The sequence below is a fragment of the Pleurodeles waltl genome, chromosome 11 (genome assembly GCF_031143425.1).
Source record: "Pleurodeles waltl isolate 20211129_DDA chromosome 11, aPleWal1.hap1.20221129, whole genome shotgun sequence".
In the NCBI taxonomy this organism is placed as follows: domain Eukaryota; kingdom Metazoa; phylum Chordata; class Amphibia; order Caudata; family Salamandridae; genus Pleurodeles; species Pleurodeles waltl.
In genome coordinates, this window is record NC_090450.1 from 85,685,167 (window position 1) to 85,710,679 (window position 25,513).

Sequence of the window (25,513 nt, forward strand, 5' to 3'; positions counted from 1 at the left end):
ACAGAGGTAGTGAAATTAAATTAAAGTTTATTTTATTAGGTAATTAAAACCATAAGAAATATTCCTTCAACATAAAATATAACAGAACAATATTGGTGCAATAAGACATTTATGCTAAAACAAACGTTATGAGATAAAAATTATATAACATTCTCCAGATTTGGTTTGCCCCTACTTAATTCCGATTGTTGGTACAAGACTTTGTTACCGCTCTGGCTGTGTACCCTGCGATGTTACCTGAGAACCTTCCATTCTTAGAGGTGTTCATACTGGGTCGAAGGATTTTGTTATCATTTTTACCCTCCCTATCACTGGGTTGTTTCGAGAGAGGAAATTTTGAGTGAAAAAATTTCCAAAAAGTGAACCAGCCTAATATTCAAAATGGTATTTCGTGGATTGAATGCTTCGGTTAGTGCTTGTCTACAGAATCTGATCCCAAAACCATTTAGATTTTTTTCCAGTAAAATTCTTCTTTCAACAGCCAAAGCTGGGCAAATGAAGACCACATGCACCAAGTTTTCTTCTGCCAGATGACAGACGGCACTCGTGGGTGCCTACTCGCGGCCCCTTCTTCCATTTTGGCATGAGGTCTAGAGTTGGAACTTCACCCAGACCGAGTCTTAGAAAGCATTGCTTGATTTTCCATGAGTGGGGGAAGCCATAAGTGGTGATTCTTTCAACATTTTATATGAGTTAAGAATCACCCAACCATGCGCCCATTTAGCCAGAACCTCCCTATCTTCTAGCCAGCTTTGTAATTTACTTGATTTATTCACTGCTTTGTAAAAAGCCAGGTGGGGAGCGACTGGTCCCATACCTCACCTAAATTCAAAAGACTTTTACTCTTTTCCAGATTCCTTATATAATTGATATTCCCTCTTGCTAAGATATAATTTCCTGTCACACAAGATTAGCTAATGACCCTTTTGTAGCGCGGGTTAGTTTGTAACAGCATTTGATATATGCCACAGGACGGGCTAGCGAGTGCTTGACAGCATAAATTCCAGTCTGACCTGGGCTGAGGAGGCATGCCCAGGTAACAGAAAAACACGCTTATATGTCTTTATCAAAAGCTTATACAGGAGAGCTACCTCCATCCCCCTCATTATTTCGATCTCATAGGTGAGGGTTGGCAATAATTTTGCTCTCATTATGGCTGTCAATGGGTTCAGAGCACGACCAGAGATTGAGTTTGATAGCTTGCCAAAGGCTTGAGCAAGTGCCTGTGGGCTTGCTTTTTATTGCTTCTTTTTGTAGCTCATAATTACATCTGGCATCGACCACGTCTCCTGGGTATCCGTATGAGCTTACTTCCTCTAGGGTCATTACGTTCAAGTACCATTTACCCTGGCTAGTGGGTCTGCGATTTAGAGTGATCATTTTAGATTTATTATGGTTGATTTCTAATTAGTTTGTTCTTGCATACTCTTCTAATTTGTTTAGCAGTTTCTGCATGCCTATTCTGGTGTTACAAATTAGTAATAGGTCATCTGCGTATAACATATTAGTTAGTTGTTGGCCACACAGGGAGGGAGAATGGAATTACTGATTGTTTAACTTGGCAGAAACATCTCCTATGTACAAATTAAGGAGTGTTGGGGCCAATTCACAGCCTTGTTTAACACCAACTGTGGTTTTAACTACCCTAGATAGATGAGAGCCTCCCCCAGTTTAACCTTCACCCAAGTATCGGAGTAGATCATCTCTATGACATTTAAAACAGTGGGTGGTAATCCCCCAGAGTTTGCCACGGGACGCAATCAAAAGCAGCTTTAAAGTCAACAAAGCATATATAGGTAGAGATTCCCAGTTGCTTTTGCTCTGTTGGTGATCAGTCCCAGTGCCATAAAGTTTGTTAGCGTTTCTTGGTGAAGCCGCAGAGGTAGTGGGCACCTCAGTCTCTCCTGTAAAACTACTGGGGCAGGACAGGCTGGCGGTCAGGAATGCCTTGGCCAAAGCCGCAAAAAGGAACAGTGGAATTGGTGCGGCTGCCGAGGCTAAAGGTAGCCTTATTCTCCTTGAAATGTTCCAGCTGGAGTCAGCCCTGTACCCAAACAGGCGAGTCCTATCAAAGGACATGTCCATCAGAAAGGACTGGAAGTCATCCAAGAACCCAGTTGATTGTACCCACACATGGCGACGAATGACAACACTGGTACCTATAGCTCGCCCAAAGGAGACGGGGGTGTGCAAGCTATAATGAATTGTGAACTTAGCAGCATCATGACTACCCTGAATCACCCACGGAAGGAAGAGACTAGGGTCTTCTTCTACCCAAGGGATGATTTCTGCTACTGAGTCCCAGAGGGCATTACTGTTAATCGGCCAACAAGCAGGAGGGACTGATCGATCGCAGGGCCAAACTGGCCGAGGAGAAGATTCACTCCTTAAACATCTCCACTCACTTTGTCTGTTCGTAGCAGGGATAGAAAAATTATTTGAGTCAGACTGGTGGAGGCCTGCTCCATTAGGCCCTCTGGGGAAGGGCGCTGTGAAAAAAATACCTGGGTTACCAAGAGCAAGGCAATGACTCCTGGCAATTTGTCGATTAACACGGGGCAGCACAAGGTTTTGCCCAAGCCTCTAGGAGGGTATCCGTCATGGCCTTATTGAAAGGAAGCAGGGGCACAGAAATAGTCTGGCCCAGGTTGGAGGACCTCAGACAATACGTTTGTTTTTACCTCTGTAGTGTTGAGTTGGAGGCCAAGGACTTCAGCCACCCTGTGCATCAGCATAGCAGGAGAGGTAGATTACTCTGTGGAGGGGCTGGGAAGGGAGAAAAGGACTGTGTCTGGAGAAGTAGGTATGCAGCCTACTAGCCCAGTGAATACATTTCTGATGAAAAGTCATGAAGAAAGTGGTTCTGAGATTCGAGAGAAGCTTGTCAGCATGCAGGAGTGGCAGTCAGTAGAGTCACATGGCACCTCCTTCCGGTGCACAGAGGTACTATGGAAAAGTTACTGGATGCAGTCTGACAACTAGAAAATATTCAAAATGAGAGGAAACGGCAGCTAGAAGTCTGAGAATTGACAGGGGTGTTTCTGCCCAGATAGATAGGACCCTCAATCTTTTCAGTTGTATGGTAATTTACTTAATATCACACTTATGAATATCACTAGCACTGTACACAAGGAAGATTAACCAAGGTGTCTAGCTAACGACCATTAACCCAACTCGGACTTAAGGTGTTTTTTTATTTTATTCTTCGGGGGGTGGGGAGGGGGGAGACCATTCTATTTAATGAAACTCATTTTCAACATTCAAGGAGATGAACATAACTGGCTTCCTTTATAAATAATATGCAAAATAGTATTAGTACTGTGCAGCCCTTAAAAATACTTAGTTTAGGTCTATTTAAAATCGAAGTACTATTTTCAGGTCTCTCCTACACACATCTTTTAGCTTGTTAAAAGGCCTGATGTGTAAAAACTGCAATACGTAAGCTGGCCTTTCAATTAAATAATTGTTTGACTTTGTCAATCTCATATGCTTCTTTCTCAATCAGTGGCTTTTCTTCCTCTTCTTTGCCATTCCCCTGGAGCACTGCTTCTTTACCACCTTTTTGTAGGGAAAGCTTGAATCTTTTTATTGCTGACATCAGGGAACTACATTTTTCTTTTGGTTCTAGCAAGCCATGTTCATGTGGTTTCCTGCTCAGCTTTTCCCATCAAGTCACTTTCTCTGTGTTGTTCCACCAACAGCTCGTCTGATTTTCTCAGTCGACTCCATTCAAATTTGTTTTTCTTATAACGCCTGAGCTCAGCCACTACCCCCTGCCATTTAGTACTGTTGACTCCTCCGTCACCCCTATCACTTCTCTGTGGTTCTCCCGCTGCTCTTGCCGTCCCCACTGCTCTCCCGTTCTTCCCACATTCCAATTTTTGATTCTTTTTTTAATCTTTTTCTGAGAGCTCACAGCTGCATGCGTCTCAGGGACACTCTTCACTATTTTGTTCTTTTGAATATTTTTGATTTACCACTGCAAGACTAAAGTCTGCTATTTTAGAACAGTGAAGCAAAAATAAAAAAATTAAAAAAAGATGGCCGCCACAGTATCATGATGTAAGCATGCCAACATTATGACGCTGGGCTAACCACATTGTATCTGATGCTGTTCAGTATCAGCAAGAATTTTGTTTGCATATTGATGATGCATTTCAGCATAGCCATCAAGCAGTGAAAGCCATAAGTTATATGTCAGATTTCAAAAGGAAGACACTTTGGCTTTGCCAATTCTCAATAATATGGTCAAGAACCTTTTTTTTAGGAATTTGCGGTAACGTTAATTATTACAATGGTCCTTTCACTTCTGTTCAACTCTGCAGATTATGGAACGCAGGAACTGTACTTAGATCATAGGTTAATCAAAGTTATACAAAGAAACGTCAACTCCTTCAAAGAGAAAGCAAATCTTTTACATCCAATGCACAGCAATATTTTAAAATATTACCATATGTTTCCCTACTGAATCATACCTTAATGAGAACACGCATGTTAATCGTCTAAATTATATACTCTGTTTTCTTGCGAACATAATTTCAATATAATCTGCCCAATCATGAAGTTGAGGCAGTAGCAGTTGTTATTGATGTGGCAAAGGAATAAAAAGAATGATCTTTTTAAACTCAATTAAAAAGAAACGCTTGCCTAAAGAACAAAAACTAATTCTAAAATGCCTCCTACGCAATAATAAACTATTTTTTCAATAGCACATACAAATTGGGGAACATTTTAAATAACAGAAAAACTAAGTAAGAAATCGCAGAAAACGAGTGGCAATTCAGTGGCACATTATACAATTAGAAAACGAACAGCTCATTTTAATGTAATGTATGTTTTACCCTTTCAAGCGTGATTTCTTCATATTCATATTCTGCATCTGTTCCATTAACCTGCAATAAAAGAAAATGCCATAAATATAGTGAAAAGCAGATATAAAACGTATGACCAATACACGTAGTAATAATCAACTAAGCACAACTGGGGAGACTCGTTTAAAAGGGGCCAAAACAGAATCAGATAAACAGCTTACAACCTTTCTGTACATTATTATGGATGAAGTCTGATCGCCTTCCATTTTACAAAGTATGCTTTCTTTTTGTCTGAAACAGTATGGGTTGAATATCCTTGGCTCAATAATAGAATCTAAAAGGCATGCACAGCAGCACTGAATAAAGGAATTTGCGTCCACCATACCGCTAACGCAACCATTCCTCAAAAACGTTTCCAATCTACAGCATCCATTAAAGCGTGAGCAACCAGTAACCAAAGCACCTCTGTATAGGTCACTAAAGTTAATTCTCCTACATTTCAGTACCGCACCTGCGCCCCCATCCCATTTCGTAACCACATTCTCCTGCCCATCCTTATGTACACAATATTTTATCAACCTTTGTCTTGTAGTGTTCTTTACACGCCAAAGGTTGTAGCAATGGTCACCGATCCCCATCCTCTCAGACAACTATCCACCCGACCTTATGCCTCCTGTAAAATGAAAGGTCCCTTGATGTACCACTATTTCCACTCACCCAGTGTTGATTTCGTCATTAATGAAACCCACACATCAAGCCCTACCACTTTTGACCAATTATTTCCCCCTTGCACCATCACAAAACGATGTGAACGCTACTCTAGACATGTACATATTGCTACAACATGCAATAATTCAAAAAAGAGAAATAAGCAAGGCACTTTTATGGACATGTATATAAGCTGATAGGCAGAGTAGAGACCATTGTATTTTTTTAAAGTAAATTCCACAACCACTGAAAAACAAAGTTAATTTAATGTCATTTTGCCACACTCGAGACACATTAAGCCTCTGTTGCCCTCCCCTGTGCAGCTCCACCTGTTGCTGCTGCCTCTGCCTTGGGAGACTTGACAGCCTGCTTGACTCTCGGTTCGAGGCCCACCTCCACACGCAGGCTTGCGGCGACCTCAACATCCACCTTGAAACCCACAATTACCCCCAACACCACAAACCTCCTGGACAACCTCACAGCTCTTGGCCTCAAACAACTCGTCAACGTCCCCATCCACAGAGCCAGATACATTTCCGACCCCTGTCTTCTCAGGAGAGGACAAGATCACCATCTCTCACACCTCCGAACACCACTGTACCAACCACAAGTGTGTCCATTTTACCTACACAAACACCACACGCCTCTACACCCCCGTCCCCCTGGCAGACACTGGTGTATAGTCACAGAAGCAAAACTCATCAACGCCCTCAACCACTCACTCCCATCTGACGCAGCGGACGCCATGAAGCCGCACGCAATCTACACCATTGGCAATCGAACTGTGCCAATAACGTAGCCCCCCTAAGGAAAACAGCAGGATATCGAAAGAGTAAAACACTTAAATGGTTTATGGCAGACCTGCAGGAATCCAAGCACTCCTGCAGACGACTGGAATAGAACTGGAGTATACGCAAATCAACGGAAGACCGTATAGCCTAAAAAAATGCAGTCACCATGCACTACCAGAACATCAGAGTTGCAAAAAAAGGCACCTTTCAAGCCGGCATCAACACCAGCACTCACTACAGCAAAGAGCGCTTCACCATCATCAAAGAGTTCACGAATCCTGGGACAGACACATCATCCATCCCTCCCACCCAAAACCTCTGCAACGACCTTGTCCCTTTCTTTCACTAAAAAATACAGGACACATCTACGAAGGCTTCAGGAACCAAAACCTACCAGCATCACTCACCAACAAAGACCTAACACCTCAACAAATACTGAACTCTTGGACTCCCACCTCCAAAGAGGACACCCTAAGACTGATGAACTCCATCCACTAGGGAGCACCATCGGATGCGGGCCCTCATCATATCTTCAACCAGGCCAGCACCACCTGAGCTCTTCTGAATTATCAACCGATCCTTCGAAACCACCACCTTCCCCTCCGATGGGAAGCATGCCGAAATCAACCCGCTACTTAAGAAACCCACCGCTGACCCTAGGGAGCTGAAGAACTACAGACACATCTCTCTGCTCCCTATCCCAGCCAAGGTAACAGAGAAGGCAGTCAACCAGCAACTCACCAAATTCCTCGAGACACATTGTATCCTGGACACATCCCAATCTGGATTCAGAAGCAACCACAGCACTAAAACAGCACTCTTAGCAGCCATGACGACATACGCATCATACTGGACCGTGGAGGCATAGCCGCACTCATCCCCCTCAACCTCTGTTGCATCTGACACCGTCTCCCACTCCACCCTCTGCGACAGACTACACAACGCTGGCTTCTGAGATAAAGCACTGGATTGGAACAGGTCCTTCCTCACTGGAAGAACAGTGTCAAGACTACCGACGTTTCAGGTCAGAACCCAAAGACACATGCTGCGGAGTGCACCAAGGATCTTCACGCAGCCTGACGCTTTTCAACATCTACATGGCCTGCTTCCCAATATCATCAAACACGGGCCAAACAGTCTCCTACACTGACAAAACCCAACTGATCCTCTTCCTGTCCAAGGACTCTGCAAAGGCCAAGAGAAATTTCCACAATGGGATGACAGCAATTACTGCCTGGATGGACATCAGCCGCCTCAAACTCAACATGGACAAGACAGAGATCCTCATAGGCAGCTCCACCCCTTCTGCCTGGAACGATAACTGGTGGCCGCTCTGGGTAACTCCCCTGCTCCCACAGACCATGCACGCAACCTGGGCATCATCCTGGACTCCTCTCTATCCATAACCCGCCAAGTCAACGCCATCTCTTCTTCATGCTTTCACACCTTTCGACCGCTGCAGAAGATTTTCAAGTGGATTCCCTCTGACACGAGATAAACAATCACCCATGCACTCGTCACCAGCAAATTGGACTGAGGCAACTCACTCTATGCCGGCATCACCTAGAAAATTCAATCAAGACTACAAAAAGTCCAGAATACAGCAGCCAGGCTCATCCTGACATCCCCTGACTTCGGAGACATACACTGGCTCCAGGTCAACAAGCGAATCACATACAAAATGCTGATCCACATCTACAAGGCACTGCACAACAAAGGAATGGCATAACCCAACCACTGCCTCGCCTTCAACGTACCCAACAGATATCTCCGCTCCTCCCAGCTTCCCTTGCAGCTATCCCCAAGATCTGGAAAAGCACATGAGGAGGAAGATCCTTCTCCTACCTGGCAGCCCGGACATGAAACAGGCTACCTCTCAAGCTCAGGCAGATTTTATCACTGGAGCAGTTCAGGCAGGACCTCAAGACGTGGCTGTTGGACTGAGGAGCACACCCACAATTAGTGCCTTGAGACCCTATGAGTGATTAGCCGCACTCTAAAAATCTATGCTAGATTGATGCCTGTGTTGCTAAAAATGTATAATCTGATTATGTGTATATATTGAAATGTGTATTTCCTTAAAAATATGTACAATTATTATTTCATAATAAAACATGTACATACTTTTTAAGCCTGTTTAACAAATGTATATTTACTCACGGTTAAATGTATATAGCTCTATAAGTAGTGCAGAGGATGAGGGGATGGGGATACTAAGCTATTTGAAAAGGGGGCGGGCAAATATGGTATGAATATGTTCCTGCTTTCATAAGGCGTTTAATGTTTGGCCACACAATGCTCTGGGTACTGTGCGTACAGTGGTTATGTCTCGCTTTCACCTGCAATGTATGTATACTTTTGTTGGTTTTACTTTGCCAAAAACTCAATAAAAACATTTTATTAAAAAAAGTATGTGTGTGTGTATATGGAAAATGTCACTTACCCAGTGTACATCTGTTCGTGGCATTAGTCGCTGCAGATTCACATGCTGTGCACATCCCGCCATCTGGTGTTGGGCTCGGAGTGTTACAAGTTGTTTTTCTTCGAAGAAGTCTTTTCGAGTCACGAGACCGAGGGACTCCTCCCATTTCGACTCCATTGCGCATGGGCGTCGACTCCATCTTAGATTGTTTTCCCTGCAGAGGGTGAGGTAGGAGTTGTGTATGCTAGTAATAGTGCCCATGCAATGAGGTGAATATGTATGTACATAATGAAGTTTAAAGTAATATATTTACAAATTTACAAATGTTCAAGGTCAACTTCTAAACGGCTACAGGCTCCCGGGGAGGCGGGTGGGCGCATGTGAATCTGCAGCGACTAATGCCACGAACAGATGTACACTGGGTAAGTGACATTTTCCGTTCGATGCCATGTGTAGCTGCAGATACACATGCTGTGCATAGACTACTAAGCAGTTATCTCCCCAAAAGCGGTAGTTCAGCCTGTAGGAGTTGAAGTTGTTTGAAACAATGTTCTTAGTACAGCTTGACCTACTGTGGCTTGTTGTGAAGTTAACACATCTACACAGTAGTGTTTGGTAAATGTATGAGGCGTAGACCATGTTGCTGCCTTACATATTTCGTTCATTGGAATATTTCCTAGAAAGGCCATGGTAGCACCTTTCTTTCTGGTTGAGTGTGCCTTTGGTGTAATAGGCAGCTCTCTCTTTGCTTTAAGATAGCAGGTTTGAATACACTTAACTATCCATCTAGCAATGCCTTGTTTTGAAATTGGATTTCCTGTATGAGGCTTTTGAAAGGCAATAAATAGTTGTTTTGTTTTTCGAATTAGTTTTGTTCTGTCAATGTAGTACATTAGCGCTCTTTTGATGTCTAATGTATGTAGTGCTCTTTCAGCTACATAATCTGGCTGTGGGAAGAACACTGGTAATTCTACTGTTTTATTCAAGTGGAACGGTGAGATAACTTTTGGTAAAAATTTTGGATTTGTCCGTAGAACTACTTTATTCTTGTGTATTTGAATAAATGGTTCTTGTATGGTAAATGCTTGAATTTCACTCACCCTTCTTAGAGATGTGATGGCAATCAAAAATGCAACTTTCCACGTTAAGTATTGCATTTCACAAGAGTGCATGGGTTCGAAAGGCAGACCCATGAGTCGTGTTAAGACAATGTTGAGGTTCCATGAAGGAACTGGTGGTGTTCTTGGTGGTATAATTCTCTTTAGGCCTTCCATAAATGCTTTTATGACTGGTATCCTAAATAATGAAGTTGAGTGTGTAATTTGCAGGTAAGCTGAAATTGCAGTAAGATGTATCTTGATGGAAGAGAAAGCTAGTTTTGACTTTTGCAAATGTAGTAAGTATTCTACTATATCTTTTGCAGATGCGTATAAGGGTTGAATTTGATTATTATGGCAGTAATAAGCAAATCTTTTCCACTTATTTGCATAGCAGTGTCTAGTGGTAGGCTTCCTAGCTTGTCTTATGACCTCCAAACATTCTTGTGTGAGGTCTAAGTGTCTAAACTCTAGGATTTCAGAAGCCAAATTGCTAGATTCAGCGATGCTGGATTTGGATGTCTGATCTGTTGTTGGTGTTGTGTTAACAGATCTGGTCTGTTTGGTAGTTTGACATGAAGTACTACTGGAAGGTCTAGTAGTGTTGTGTACCAAGGTTGTCTTGCCCATGTTGGTGCTATTAGTATGAGTTTGAGTTTGTTTTGACTCAACTTGTTTACTAGATATGGAAGGAGTGGGAGAGGGGGAAAAGCGTACGCAAATATCCCTGACCAGTTCATCCATAGCGCATTGCCCTGAGACTGATGTTGTGGGTATCTGGATGCCAAGTTTTGGCATTTTGAGTTTTCCTTTGTTGCAAATAGATCTATTTGTGGTGTTCCCCAAATTTGGAAGTAAGTGTTCAGTATTTGGGGGTGAATCTCCCATTCGTGGATCTGTTGGTGATCCCGAGAGAGATTGTCTGCTAACTGATTCTGAATTCCTGGAATAAATTGTGCTATTAGGCGAATGTGGTTGTGAATCGCCCAATGCCATATTTTCTGTGTCAGGAGACACAACTGTGTCGAGTGTGTCCCTCCCTGTTTGTTTGGGTAATACATTGTTGTCATGTTCTCTGTATTGACAAGAATGTATTTGTGGGTTATTATGGGTTGAAATGCTTTCAGCGCTAGAAATACCGCTAACAGTTCTAAGTGATTTATGTGAAACTGTCTTTGCTGTATGTCCCATTGTCCTTGGATGCTGTGTTGATTGAGGTGTGCTCCCCACCCTGTCATGGAAGCATCTGTCGTTATCACGTATTGTGGCACTGGGTCTTGGAAAGGCCGCCCTTGGTTTAAATTTATACTGTTCCACCATTGAAGCGAGATGTATGTTTGGCGGTCTATCAACACCAGATCTAGAAGCTGACCCTGTGCTTGTGACCATTGTGATGCTAGGCACTGTTGTAAGGGCCGCATGTGCAACCTTGCATTTGGGACAATGGCTATGCATGAAGACATCATGCCTAGTAGTTTCATTATCATTTTGACTTGTATCCTTTGTTTTGGATACATGGCCTGTATTACATTGTGAAATGTTTGAACTCTTTGTGGACTTGGAGTGGCAATCCCTTTTGCTGTGTTGATTGTCGCTCCTAAGTATTGCTGTGTTTGACACGGCAGAAGGTGTGACTTTGCGTAGTTGATTGAGAAACCTAGTTTGTGTAGGATTTCTATTACATATTTTGTGTGTTGTGAACACCGTCTTAGCATGTTGGTTTTGATTAACCAATCGTCCAGGTACGGGAACACATGTATTTGCTGCCTTCTGATATGTGCAGCTACTACTGCCAGGCATTTTGTAAAATCTCTTGGCGCAGTTGTTATTCCGAATGGCAACACTTTGAATTGGTAATGTATCCCTTGGAATACAAACCGTAGGTACTTTCTGTGTGAAGGATGTATTGGTATATGGAAATATGCATCCTTTAAGTCTAGTGTTGTCATGTAGTCTTGTTGTTTGAGCAGTGGGATTACGTCTTGTAAAGTAACCATGTGAAAGTGGTCTGATTTGATGTAGGTATTTAATGTTCTGAGATCTAGTATAGGTCTCAGACTCTTGTCTTTTTTGGGTATCAGAAAGTACAGTGAGTAAATTCCTGTGTTTAATTGTTGTTTTGGTACTAATTCTATTGCTTCTTTCTGTAGCAATGCCTGAACTTCTAGTCCTTGAAGATCTATATGTTGTTTTGACATACTGTGTGTTTTCGGTGGAACGTTTGGAGGGAATTTGAGAAAATCTATGCAATAACCATGCTGGATAATTGCTAAGACCCAAGTGTCTGTTGTTATTTCCTCCCAATGTGTGTAAAACTTGGTTAGTCTCCCCCCCACAGGTGTTATGTGTTGGGGATTTGTGACCTTGAAGTCAATGGTTGTTTGGAGGAGTTTTGGGACTTTGGAACTTTCCTCTATTTTTTTGAAATTGTCCTCCTCTATATTGTCCCCGAAAACCTCCCCGCTGATACTGGCTCTGGTAAGTGGGCTTTGTTTGTGAGGTTGTGGCTTCTGTGGTCTGCCCTCGAAACCCCCCTCGAAATTGTGTCTTTCGAAATGTGCCTCTGCTCTTCGGGGAGTAGAGTGCGCCCATGGCTTTGGCCGTCTCAGTGTCTTTTTTAAGTTTTTCTATCGCAGTGTCCGACTCCGGCCCAAACAACTTCTGTCTGTTGAATGGCATATTCAGCACAGCTTGCTGTATCTCTGGTTTAAATCCTGATGTACGCAGCCATGCATGTCTCCTTATTGTTACTGCTGTGTTGACAGTTCTAGCAGCTGTGTCTGCAGCATCCATTGCTGACCGTATCTGATTATTAGAGATACTCTGTCCCTCTTCTACCACTTGCTGCGCTCTTTTTTGGAACTCTTTTGGTAGATGTTCAATAAAGTGTTGCATCTCATCCCAATGGGCTCTATCATATCTGGCTAACAGAGCTTGCGAATTAGCAATACACCACTGGTTTGCTGCCTGTGCCGCCACCCTTTTGTCTGCAGCATCGAATTTTCTACTTTCCTTATCTGGAGGTGGTGCATCTCCTGAAGTATGTGAGTTGGCTCTTTTGCGAGCTGCTCCCACTACAAGAGTCTGGTGTTAGCTGTTGTGTGATGTACACTGGGTCTGTTGGTGGCGGTATATATTTTTTATCTACTCTTGGAGTAATGGCTCTCCCTTTGACAGGCTCTTCAATCACTTGTTAGGAGTGTTTGAGCATTCCGGGTAACATTGGAAGACTCTGATATTGACTGTGTGTAGACGACAGTGTATTAAAAAGAAAGTCTCCTTCAATGGGTTCTGAATGAAGACTGACATTGTGAAATGCCGCAGCTCTCGATACCACTTGAGCGTAGCCTGTACTATCCTCTGGTGGCGATGGTCTTGCTGGATAGCATTCAGGGCTATTATCTGACACTGGTGCGTCATAAAGGTCCCATGCGTCAGGGTCATCTTGACTCATTCCCGTATGAGTTGGGGATTGCATCATTGGTGGAGTGGCTACAGGTGATGGTTGCGGAGAGTGATGTGGGGATGGTGGTGGTGTTACTTGTCTAGCCACCTTTGCGTGTGGCTGTTTGTCCTTGTCTTGGAAGGCAAGTTTACGGTTCATTTTGATTGGAGGAAGAGTGCGGATCTTCCCCGTATCTTTTTGAATAAAGAGCCGCCTTTGTGTGTGATCTGGCTCTATTGTCTCTAATTCTTGTTCAAATCTGTGTGTTTTCATTTGTGAAGACAGTCCTTGTTCCTCTGAATAGGAACTTATTTTCGGTTCAGAGGCCGGATGTTTCGGTACCGAAACCTTTTCGGCTGCTTTTTTCGGGTCGGACGAAACCTTCTTTACTTTCGGCGTCGTGCCCTCTCGGTGCGACCCATTTCGGTGCTGCTGTCTCAATGCCGAATCTTCTCGGAGCCACTCTCTTGGGCCCGAGATTGCTGTGTGCCGGTATCTCGACCGGAGTCGGATGACTTCGACAACAGCTCGCCCTTTTTCGGTGCCGATGGACGGTCACCTATTTTTCGGGTTAAGCCATGGCCTGTTGGCGGTGGCGTCCCCTGGGCTTTAGCGGTCTTCTCGTGAGTTCTTTGTTTCGACGTCTTACTCACGGTTTTCGGTGTTTCTTCGGGATCGATCTCCTCCGAGTCCGAATCCTGGGTGGAGAATGTTTCTCCCTCGTCCTCGAAACGCCCTTGTCCTGTTGGCGCCGACGCCATTTGCACTCTTCTTGCTTTTCGGTCACTGAGTGTCTTCCTGGACCGAAACGCTCGACAGGCCTCACAAGTATCCTCCTTGTGTTCTGGTGACAAACAAGTTACAGACCAGGTGTTGATCTGTATATGGATACTTGTTATGGCATTTTGGACAGAAGCGGAATGGGGTCCATTCCATCAGCCTTGAAGAGAGACGTGGCCGGACCGACCAGGCCCCGACGGGGATCGAAAAAAAACCCACAGGGCCACCGGAGCTCTTCTTAATTCAGTGTCGATCTGTCGTAACTAACCCGATACCGAACGCAAACAATACCAACGATTTTTCCGAGATTCTGACTAACTTTCCGACCCGAAACACGGAGCGAAAAGGAACACGTCCGAACCCGATGGCGAAAAGACTTCTTCGAAGAAAAACAACTTGTAACACTCCGAGCCCAACACCAGATGGCGGGATGTGCACAGCATGTGTATCTGCAGCTACACATGCCATCGAACATATATATATATATGCACAAGAATGTATAAAATGCATGTGTATATGTGTATATGTGTATGTATAAATATATATGTTATTCTATGCCTAACATCTTCATAGGTCATTGCACAGTTACTAGATACGTTGTTACATTAGATACTTGAATCCCCGCTTTCAATCTATCTAGCACAATGAGCAGATGTCTTAACTATATAATTAGCAAGCAATTTCACTATTGAAAAAATAATGATAGAAAAGTACACATAAATTAACCTCAAATATTGCTAATCTTGGAAGTCCATGTTTATACAACACAACTTTAAACCTCGAAATACTACATCCATTAACATATTCCTTACACATATATTCCCTCACTATGAATTTGTGTACCTATTTATTATTCTCTCTCGTAAGCCTTACTCTGTCTCCCTATCACCCTATACCTATATCAATCTACCCTACATCCCCACACTCTGAATCATCCAAAACCCATTTTACTACTATGATCTCCGAAATAACCCTTCCTAAGCTCTTCCCTTCTTTACCGCTCCTGGCTCACCTCGAACCTTAGCTTACTACTATGATCTCCCAAGCAAGACTACTAAAATCGTCCTCACTTATCTCCCCTTTAACTCATCCAAAGCCCCTTCTACTAGTATCTCCCTAACCCCTTTCTACAGTCTCTTCCCTCCTCATCTCTCATTTACTCATCCCAATCCTCATCCTATTACTATAAACTCACAATTAACACTTCTGGATTCTTCACTCCACCATTCCTCCATTATTGTATTCAAACCTACTAAAACTCACATCCTCTGTTCAAATCAACTAATACTGTACTCATATTTCCCTATACTAATCCACCACTAATTCCTTTGGGTCCTGGAGTAACGTGCTTTGATGCCTTGTCAGGGGTAGTAAGCACTATATAAATACAATTACAATATTAGACATATTCCAGAACAAAAGTGTTGGCGTCCTCATTACCACTCTAAGACTCAGTCAAAAAGGATACATCATTGGCAATTCTTTGCCTTCTGTCCACCATAACACTCCTAAAAATGCATCTCACAAAACTACATAATAGGATTCACTACTATTCATCAAAATCTTTCACCAAAGCTCAGTCACTTATTCAACCATAGGTTCATATCAAGTCTACCTCTCAAATCAATGAAATGTATCCTCTTCTTAACTAGCCAGATCGAATACACCTAGACTCCAAAACGAAAACAAATGCATTCCTAAAATTAGTTCTAATAAACAGCCACTTCGCACATACACACCCCAGGAGCATTATAATTGCTAAAAGCATCTGCTTAGTAGGTATTAAACATTGTTTGGTAACAATCCTGTGGCAATCTTAAACAACCGACTACTCGGGAATACAAAATTCTTTATATGATTGAGACAAGAAGAAAGTAGAGCAAAACAGTTCAAATATATGTGAGAGAATTGGTCAGCACAGAAATTTCTGAAATATAGTATTCATCATTATTAAAATAGTTGTTTACTGTTCTATCCACCAAAATAGCACTTTTATTACTGCAGTGGCATGACAAGTTGTCTGGTGGCAAACAAATAATGCCTACAGGTTAAATCTGCTTCCAAAGTGGAAAATATGGGTTAATATTGGCCTGCTCGCATCAGAGCATCAAATGAATAACATTGTGAAGAACATGCTTTTCTATATCTTCCACCTAAGAAAAGTGATCCACCTGATGATCTCGGCCATCCTGATACATTATAAGTACGAACTGGATTTTAACTCTGTAAATTTAAATCAAGAAAACATCTTCAGCTAGGCCAGAACTCAGAGGTTTCTAAGTAAAAGTAATATTTTGTCGGAATAAATTTACAAATGTGTACGCTAAGTACCTAGGTGTGTTAGTAATGTTGGCAATGGAAGCCTCAACGGGCAATCTGTGCTGTCTGCTTACACCATGAATGTTTCAATCCTCAAAAAACAACTGCCAGCAGGCAGTCATGGATGACTTTCGCTAGACGGTAAAAAACAAAACAAAAAGAAAAACACAACCCTGTTATAACCTCCTAGCACTTCAGACTCTGGGTGTGCTAGAGAATCTTTATCAAAACATAACCATACTCTGTGGACAAACTGGTGACTAGCAAGACAAACAATTGTCACAACATTGAGCTAGCCCATTTGGAAATAAAGGTCTGCAAGTGACACGAGACACTGAAAGATATTCAGGGGAGGTTACTGAAAGGCTGTCAAGGAATCGAAAAAGATCTTATGTTTTATAAAAACATCAGTGAGACAAAGGAAATCTTCAATGTCGTACCTTTATAATTCTAAAGCACTAGGAGGACCTACTACTGCTATGCAAAACCAAAAATAAACCACAAACATCTGCAAATCCATTGTGATGCTCTCTGGTGTTATTCTCTTGCACAGTAACATGCAGATTCCCACAGACATTAACTCCACAAGTCTTCAACAGAGACGGAACAATGATGGTGCAACTCTGTGAAACTGCATCAGAATTATACTCTGATGATAGCAAGGGCATCAACACCGGTGAAGAAGTAGACGTTTCGGTGGCTTTTTGCAAGCACCTCGCACTTTAGTTTGCCTGATTGTTTTTATATAGTCCAACGTCATACTACGCCTATAAAACCAAATCCAATACTGTGAGGCATAAACAAAATCCCTGGCCATTGTGCGCTTCAACTAGTGCAATGCTGTATACACCTTTGGGGTATCAGCCTCTGTTTAACCTCCAAACACGAGATCATGTAAAATCGCCACTGAAATTACTTCCTTAGCTCCAATGAAGCTAAGGATTCCATGCAGCATTCTTGTGCAACAGTCTGGGCTACTTACAGAAACAACCAACTCAATACATCCACCTCTAATGTCATAAAATGAACATGGCTTAAAGCAGATAAAAACAGACGGAGGATTTGGCAGGTGGCTGCAACCAGATTCTTGAACTCCCAAACAGAGAGGAATTAATCCAGTTGTCGCAATTCTGGAAAGAAGGATTATTTTCACATCCGGTGTTATCCACAGATAATATTATGAATACAAGCCCACCACTCTTAAGTGCCTTCAAGGGGACACTCAGAACTAAAGGCAAATATCGTAATAAATTACTTGCACACAAACACACGTACTGCACGAAAGGAAGTTAAACGCATCCAGTCCAGTACCTAGCACACAATTTTCTTTGGGCACGTTTGACTCATGCAGATAAAACAACTTCATTGTAAATCTTGGTCTATGCTGGTTAACTTGGATCCAATATTTAAAGGTAGATTTATAAGTTTTCGAAATACCTAGTGAGGTCGAAAATGGTAGGTCTTAGGCAGGCCATAGAAATGCATTTTAATCTTTGGAAATATCTGAAGAAATTTTCAACTGAAGGAGCAAAGTAAATCTCAATTTCAGGAATGGCTTAAGACCTACCCAAGTATTCGGCAATACATTTACACTCATTAAAGGAGCATGGACACCCCCACCTCAATGCAAGTAGCATTCCTTATCTATGTTGTAAGGTATAGATAGGAATTATATAATAATATTTTTGGAATTTGCACAAACTAGAGCATGAATGACTAGAATTTTGAACACTGCACAATAACAGTATTTCAATGTTTATTTTAGTACGTTCATTTTTCTATCATGTAAAGGAGATACGTGCTGGGGCAGGTATGATATGATCATGGGGGCAGGTATGATATGATCATGGGGGCAGGTATGATATGATCATGAGGGCAGGTATGATATGCAATCGCTTGCTGGATCTCCTCTAGATTACAAAAACAACAAAGACCCCTGGGAGCAAAAATTAAAATTCCAAACCACTCACTCTTCATATATACAGACACACCACTACCTTTCACTTATTCCAAAGACATAATTTATTACAAATGCCAAATATATATTTTTTCCATATACACACAATTTAAGGCGTCCCCTATCATATCACAAAAGAAAAATAGAATAGAACCAAATGCAAATGAGATAAAGTGCTCATGTTTTAGTAAAGAATGAGAAGTAATAGATTGCCCATCAAACCATTCCAGAAAAAATCCTTTTAAAAAACATAAAATAGCCTGTAGGTTAATCCTTCAACCACATTGAATGACAATATTATTTCATCAAACAGAATTATATCCCCCATTCCAGTCCTCTTAAAAAATAAACCAAATCTAGGCTAGAGCAACACCGTCGATGTTTCGACCACCTCGCACTCTCTGGCCAAATATCGGCTCCATACGGGTCTTCCTCAGGACTGATAGAAACGGGAACCCATATAAAACCACACTAAATTAATGTCCATCTTCATCCATAACCCTTAATGAGTCCATCAATCTTAACTCACATTAAGAAAAATCATTTCATTATCACGCAATTTCAAAGCCCTTCAAAGACTTCCAAAGACTTCCAACCAATTCCACTCCTATTTCAATTTCATAGCCTTTTACCCGGCAGCCTTCTTTACACCTCATATCATTCGTATGGATCTCCTCTACAGACCTGCCATCCTAAGAAGTATTTCCTAATTGCAGCAGCAGCTTATGAATTTTAAATGTAGGCCACTGCATATGCTCTGCAAAGAAACTCAAGTTTTGCATGGGTTCCTCCAATGAATTAGGAGCAATGCTGTTCCTTAAAAATCTGTGCATTTGGAAAGTGTAACCTGAGTGATAAGTTAACCAGGGGTTTGGAATTCACGCCCAGGCCATACTGTTTGGGGTTAAGGACAACAAGTTTTATTTATGTTTATTTTGCCCTTGGCGGAGGTGGATCCAACCCCCTGCAGCACAAGTCCTTTACAGTAAATGGAACTGTCTGCGGTTGAAACAATATTTGTGTCCATATGTTAATGCTGTTTGAACTTGTATTTATGGTTCATTAACTAGAGTGGGCGCTCTAAATAAACGTTTTAAAGTCACACTGCACTACTTACAGTTGTTCCAGTATTAATAAAAAAAACCAAAAAAAAAAAACGTACACGTTTGAAAAGTTTAACAATATGAGGCTAAGTATAATGCTTCCAGAATGCGGTCCGATTAGATTAAAATGTTTGCAGAAGCTTGTAAACAAGATTGATTATCCTTTGCTTTCAAAATAAAATGTTCAGAAAAAATGCAAATAGGGAAAGAATGTTCTGCTAAATTACTGTGAAATGTAAGTACTATTCCTTTGAAGCATCATTTAGTAAAACGTGTTGGTACAAGCTAGTATTTTAAAAAAAAAAAAATCATAATAGAAAATCAGCGTAACCGTTTTCAACAAAATTATGGGTAACATGAAAATAAACAAGCACTGGCAAAGACAACCAATCGAACATTGGTTGACAGTCTTTTGGTTTTGCCAATGAGTGTCTTGTTCTGACATGGCTTTTGTAACACTTTATTGTTGTGGGAGCTGCCAGACCCTCACCATTGTAACAAACATTAGTAAAAAGCAAAAAAATAAATAAATAAAAAAGATTTCTGGGCTAAAAAGCGTATATTGCCACAGTAGTTCCTGGCACTGAGCAAAATTACTTTTTGAGCCAATATGCTCCTTGTGGAAGAGCAGAATGCTGTCACTCACAATAAAGCCAGCTGATAGAGAAATATAATTTTAATAAAAACAAGATGTCTTAGTTAGTGCCAGACCTAATTAGGGGGCCAATTCTTAAAGAAAGTCACAAACGTGCACCTGTGGTATGTGTCTTTGAATTAGTGGTTTTCATGAATTCAGAAGATTATTCAGCAGTAGACCTGGAAATGGTAGCCCTAGAAAATAGTTGCGAACTGTATTTTAGCACGAGCAAATATGCATGTGTAGTTCTGCTCATGCGAAAATCTGTTGAGCTTTTACAAGTTCACTTTCCCACCAACCACTTTTTCCCCCAACCCTGGAAGAACATCTAATTCTGCCCTTGGCAGCAGTAAATTTCCAACCTTTCTCGGTATGGGAAAAGATTAGAGGAGAGCTGGTGAAAATCCTTAAAACATGCAAGTTAGTAGTTTTGCACAGACTCAAGTGCAATCCAGCCCTGGAACTATTGCTTCCTCCAGCCCCGGTATTGAGATCTGTGGAAACGTGACAAAATAAGTAACTTGCTATAGTAGGACTTGAAGTTGCTAGCATTCAAGCCCTACTATAGTATTATCCCTGGGATAATCAGAGAGACTTATCAGCGCTCTTACATAATGAGATTGCTGCCATAATTTGTCACAGCGCTACATGGCACCAAAGGGACAAGTAGATTGTTTTTTTCCAGGACAAGTAGATTTAAGAAGCAACAAGCCCGATGGACAAGCAGTTTTTTTTTTTTTAATTCCACACCCCTGTAAAGTATCCCTCAATGCGGGAACACCGTAATTGGCTACCTTATCGTTTCTTTTCACATTCCACAGTATTCAAAATAATGCCTAGATTGAATTCAAATTTCTTCTTTAATCTGTAATTCACTTAGCTCAGTCCTTCACTGTACACTTCCCTGCCCACCACATCTGTGATGGCTAAACATCTAGTAAACTGTTTCACTGTCATTGATTCATTTGCCATTTTCCTTCGAAGTCCCCAGATGCTTACTGTCTCACTCACAAGTAAAACAAAGAGATTAAAAGGTGAATATATGTTTGCCACCAATTGGTTACAGTGCTCAAAACACAGTGCCTATGTTTAGTATTCCTGCAGAAATACAGCAACAGAGGCAAGGCATTGATGACCTGCCTGGAGGAATGGAATGTTAGTCTGCCTTATGCAAATCTGTAATTGATCAGGTGCATTAGCGGAGTGCTAGAGTATATCCCTATATGAGACATAATAGAGATCTCTGAATTTCAGAAAGAGGAGCTATTTCATCTCGGTGAAAATCATCCAGAAGTACAAATAAATATTAATGAGCAGACAAGATAACATGATTGCCCACCTCAGATAAGGTTACTAATATTAGCCATGCCACCACATCAGGAAGGGTTACCAATAGTAATGTCACAAAAATCTGACAGTCTAAAAAAAATCTCTAAGTAATGAAACAAAAGTCACGAGAAAAACAAATGTGTTTAACTCTCCCAAACAGCGCATGAACAATCATTCACTATTAGCTTTAAATACATTATGAAACCTAACTGTCTCATCTCCAAATGACAGCTTACCAGTTTACGTATATATTCATACCATCAGATATGTTTTTATTTGTGGTGAAAATGCTTTGTCTCATAACAAAACCTAGCAATTTTCTGAAAAAAACAAAAAAACTATTTTTGCATCAAAATGTCAGTTTTCATTTTATCTAAATACAATTTAATACCCAAGCATCAGTTTATCATTTGCATCACACACCCACATGGGTAGAATCTGCATAAAAAGGCTATATATCATCACCAAATAGGGATGGCAACCATGATGTTGAGGATGCTTTTACCTTTCCAATAACAGCTATCATCATGTCCTGGGTGGCACAATTCAAATGCTGCCCACAGACTGACAGGGATGGCTTTCAGTATATCAGGATCAATATTGTGCTATAGCCGGACACCATAATGCAAGGGTATCCACAGTATGTCAAATGCTTCCTTGATTATAACATGGATGCCTTTCTTGCGTCATACTTGGACTTATTACAACAATGATGCCCACAGTCTGAAGAATGGCCATCATTATATGAGTTGTTGTCATCAATATGCCAGGGAAGGACAACATAAAGTAAAAGATTTCCACAATATGTCCAGGAAAGACATGATTATGCTTAGAGTGGTTACCAATAAACCAGAAGGAGACAATCTTTTTGACAAGGAAAGCAGGTTTAAGCTGAAGCTTAAAATATGTTTCAGAGGATCGACTTTAGGAGAGGATAACCAATAGGTAGTGGGTGGCCACAATAAGAGCAGTAATGCCCACCATCATGACACAACTGAGTCCCATCTGCCTGTGAAACTATATGCCACTGGTTGTTTTAGATGTTAGCAATTGCCAACTTGGAAGAACAGTGCCTGCCGTAGAGGACAATCAAATGAGGCACAACAATCCACTCAGGCTCCTAATAAACGCACACACAAATCTGCATTATCCCACAATTCCACAACTCACTAGCTGAAAGATGTACTGGGCTGGCTTAAACGATGGTGGACACCTTGCTTGCATTTGGAGAACTTCTGGTATCTCAAGAACTACTCATGGTAGACCCCCAAGCTAGAATGAATCAGTTTGAAATAATATAGGGTGAAAGACTGCAACAAGTGCATGTGCGATCTCAGGAAATCTAAAGGAAATCTAAAGACCATCTCTGCCCAGCAGACGTTACCCTTTGTCAAGTCTTCATACGGACCTCTTGTGGCTGGGCAAGGCACTGAGGCTTTCATGGACTGGATAAGGAAGGAAGAAGGCCACTGGTTTTTCACTGGCCTATGATACTTGGCAGTGTGCCCTAAAAGTCGGACTAGATAGACTTTATCAGGCCTTGATGACAGCAACACAGCCTAGGAGTAGAATACAGAACAGAGAGCAACATGTTAAGAACACCATGTAATATAACAATTACTAACCATACAGGTCATATGTGAGTCCTAGCGAATCATCGATTAGTAATGCAGCTAATTTGGTGCTACGGTGTCAGTCTAAGAATCCTGGGAGCCCAATCACCTGAATCCATCAGATAACACAATGGTTCCCCACCAGGAAATTCATAAACAGTCTATAGAATTCCTTTTACGATGGCCTAGTTGTGTTTTGTTAAGCTGTACTCATAAGCATTTATGGGAAGTTTAGATTTGTTTTAGTGTGTGCCTGCTCTCTAAGTGCGTGCATGCATAAGAGAGTAGGCTGGTTCTTGTAGGCTTCAAATGAATCACATGAACCCTTTAAGAGCTCTGCGGATATGGTTAATGTCTGCTAAATCCCTAGAATAAAGAATTTATCCATTTAATATGAAGTTCAATAATTGAGTGCAAGAGTTTTGTTGGTCTCTTGCAAAGCCACAGTGGAGGTACACGTGTATGAAGTTCTTCTGCCTGAACATTTTTATAAGGGTACAAATCTACAGCACTCATACTACTTGAAAGGTTCCACAAAGCATATATTATTTGGAAAGGTCTCCTGTGTTTGCTAGACAGGTTGCACCTTCCAGCAGGGAAGATAATAAACAAGCTACTCTGGGGAACTTAAATAACCCTATGGAAAAAGAGAAGTATAGATGGCTACACCAAGGGAATCAAATCTCTCAGCTACATTCTTTTACCACAAACAATTCACTTACTAGCCAGTATGTACTGTAAACACACTTTACCCACAACGTATATTGTGAACATATCAAACTTAGGTTTCTTACAAGTCACCCTTTGATCCCATAAATGTTCTAACTATTGATGAAAGATGCTATTGATTGCATCATGATCAATTTACTGTTGCTGCAAATTGCCTTGAGTGTTTAAACTAAGCTGTTTGAATCATACTGCAAAAAGTACTGTATAAGGCAGAAAAAAACATATACATTTTTAATAACAAGGAAAGCACCTTTGTAGAACAAGGACAGACTTCAAAGAAAAAGAATAACGGGTATTTCAAAGAGATATCAAAGAATACAGTGCAGCCAAACAGAAAAATCTAGACTGGGGAGGAGCTTTTAACAGAGTAGAAGTTGTGAAAGCAAGCCTTCAGCAATGGTCTCCACCTTCATTGCCAGCAAGGGATAACAGGCTGAGAAAACTTGGCTTTGGTACAGGATGTAAAATGCTGTACCCATCCCGGTTAGAGTTCATAAGGATGGACTTCTATTCAAACCGTGAAGGTGACAATATATTGTTTCAGTTAATGAAAACTGAAACAACTTATACTAGAAAGTAGTAGTTAAACAGGAGAAAGGAAATGCTGGAGAAGCTGTCCTGCCTCAAAAGCGTTACTACAGTGCTGGAGAAACATGTCTGGCCATTAACTGTCTGCCTGTTCCCTCGGGGATCTCAACACGATTGCCAAAATGTAAGATGTTCCACTGGAACAGCTTACCCTTTGCAGATCAATTGCCACTGCAACTCTGAGATATGTAACTTATCAATGAAGTGCAACTGCGGTCATATACCATTGATACATGACTAAGACTTGCCAATTTAACGACCCTGCCAATTTATGATTTGGAAAGGGTGGAAAAAAAAACCTTGTATGAGTTGGAAATATTTGTGTCAGCTTTTGGGCATGTCCATTGAAGGATTTTTACTTTAAATCATAAAGATGTGATTTAGTCCACTGCTAGAAAGCAAACTCAAAAATCTAACTGGGTTAATGTACATATGTCCATAAAAATATTTTCTATGTCAGAGAAGTCGCACTGTGAAGGCAGAGAAATCGTGAAGTAAGCTAACTGCTAGGCAGTCCTACTAAGAATACTTTTTATGCAACCATACAGTTACAATCTCTATACTCCAACTGTCTTTATATACTATATTTTGGATGTGAATCTAGACATATATCCCAATACTGTTAATTGAATATCGTATTTAACTAGCTGTTGATTCACAAATTCATTTTCCCTTAAATTGATCTTAGTACAGGCTAATCGTAGTAAAAGCAGCAAACATAGCTTTATGACCTATAGCCAGTTTACATCTAGGACAGATAGCACAGAGGTGTGGAATTTAATAAAATATATACTTATCCATGGGACAGGTTACTTCTTAAATCTACTTGTCCCATAAAAAAAAAATCTACTTGGCCCTTTGGTGCCATGTAGTACAGAGAAGAATTATGGCAGCAGCCTCACTATAAAAGAGCTTCAATAATAGCCTCTGATTATGCGAGGGCTATAAGTATAGTAGGGCTTGAATACTTGCAATCTCAAGCCCTACTATAACAATATCCTTATTCTGCCACCTCTCTGCAGATCCACATACTGGAGCTGGAGGAAGCAGTAAGCAATTGTTCCAGGGCTGGAATGCCTTTGAGTCTGCAAACCTACTAGCTTGTAAGTTTTAAGGATTTTCACTAGCTCTTCTTTAATCTTTTCCCATAATGAGAACAGTCAGAATTTACTCCACGCAATGGC

At 41.2% G+C, this 25,513-nt stretch overlaps 1 protein-coding gene across 8 annotated transcripts in view; it reads right to left on the bottom strand.

The window, feature by feature from the left end:
- The window catches only part of DLG1 (discs large MAGUK scaffold protein 1), a 953,275-nt gene that overhangs the window by 383,650 nt on the left and 544,112 nt on the right, over positions 1-25,513 (bottom strand). For all 8 annotated transcript variants that reach the window (XM_069213151.1, XM_069213153.1, XM_069213149.1 and 5 more), the window contains one exon: positions 4,842-4,892. In XM_069213151.1, the coding sequence (XP_069069252.1) occupies positions 4,842-4,892 (51 nt within the window). The remainder of the gene's footprint in view (positions 1-4,841; positions 4,893-25,513) is intronic.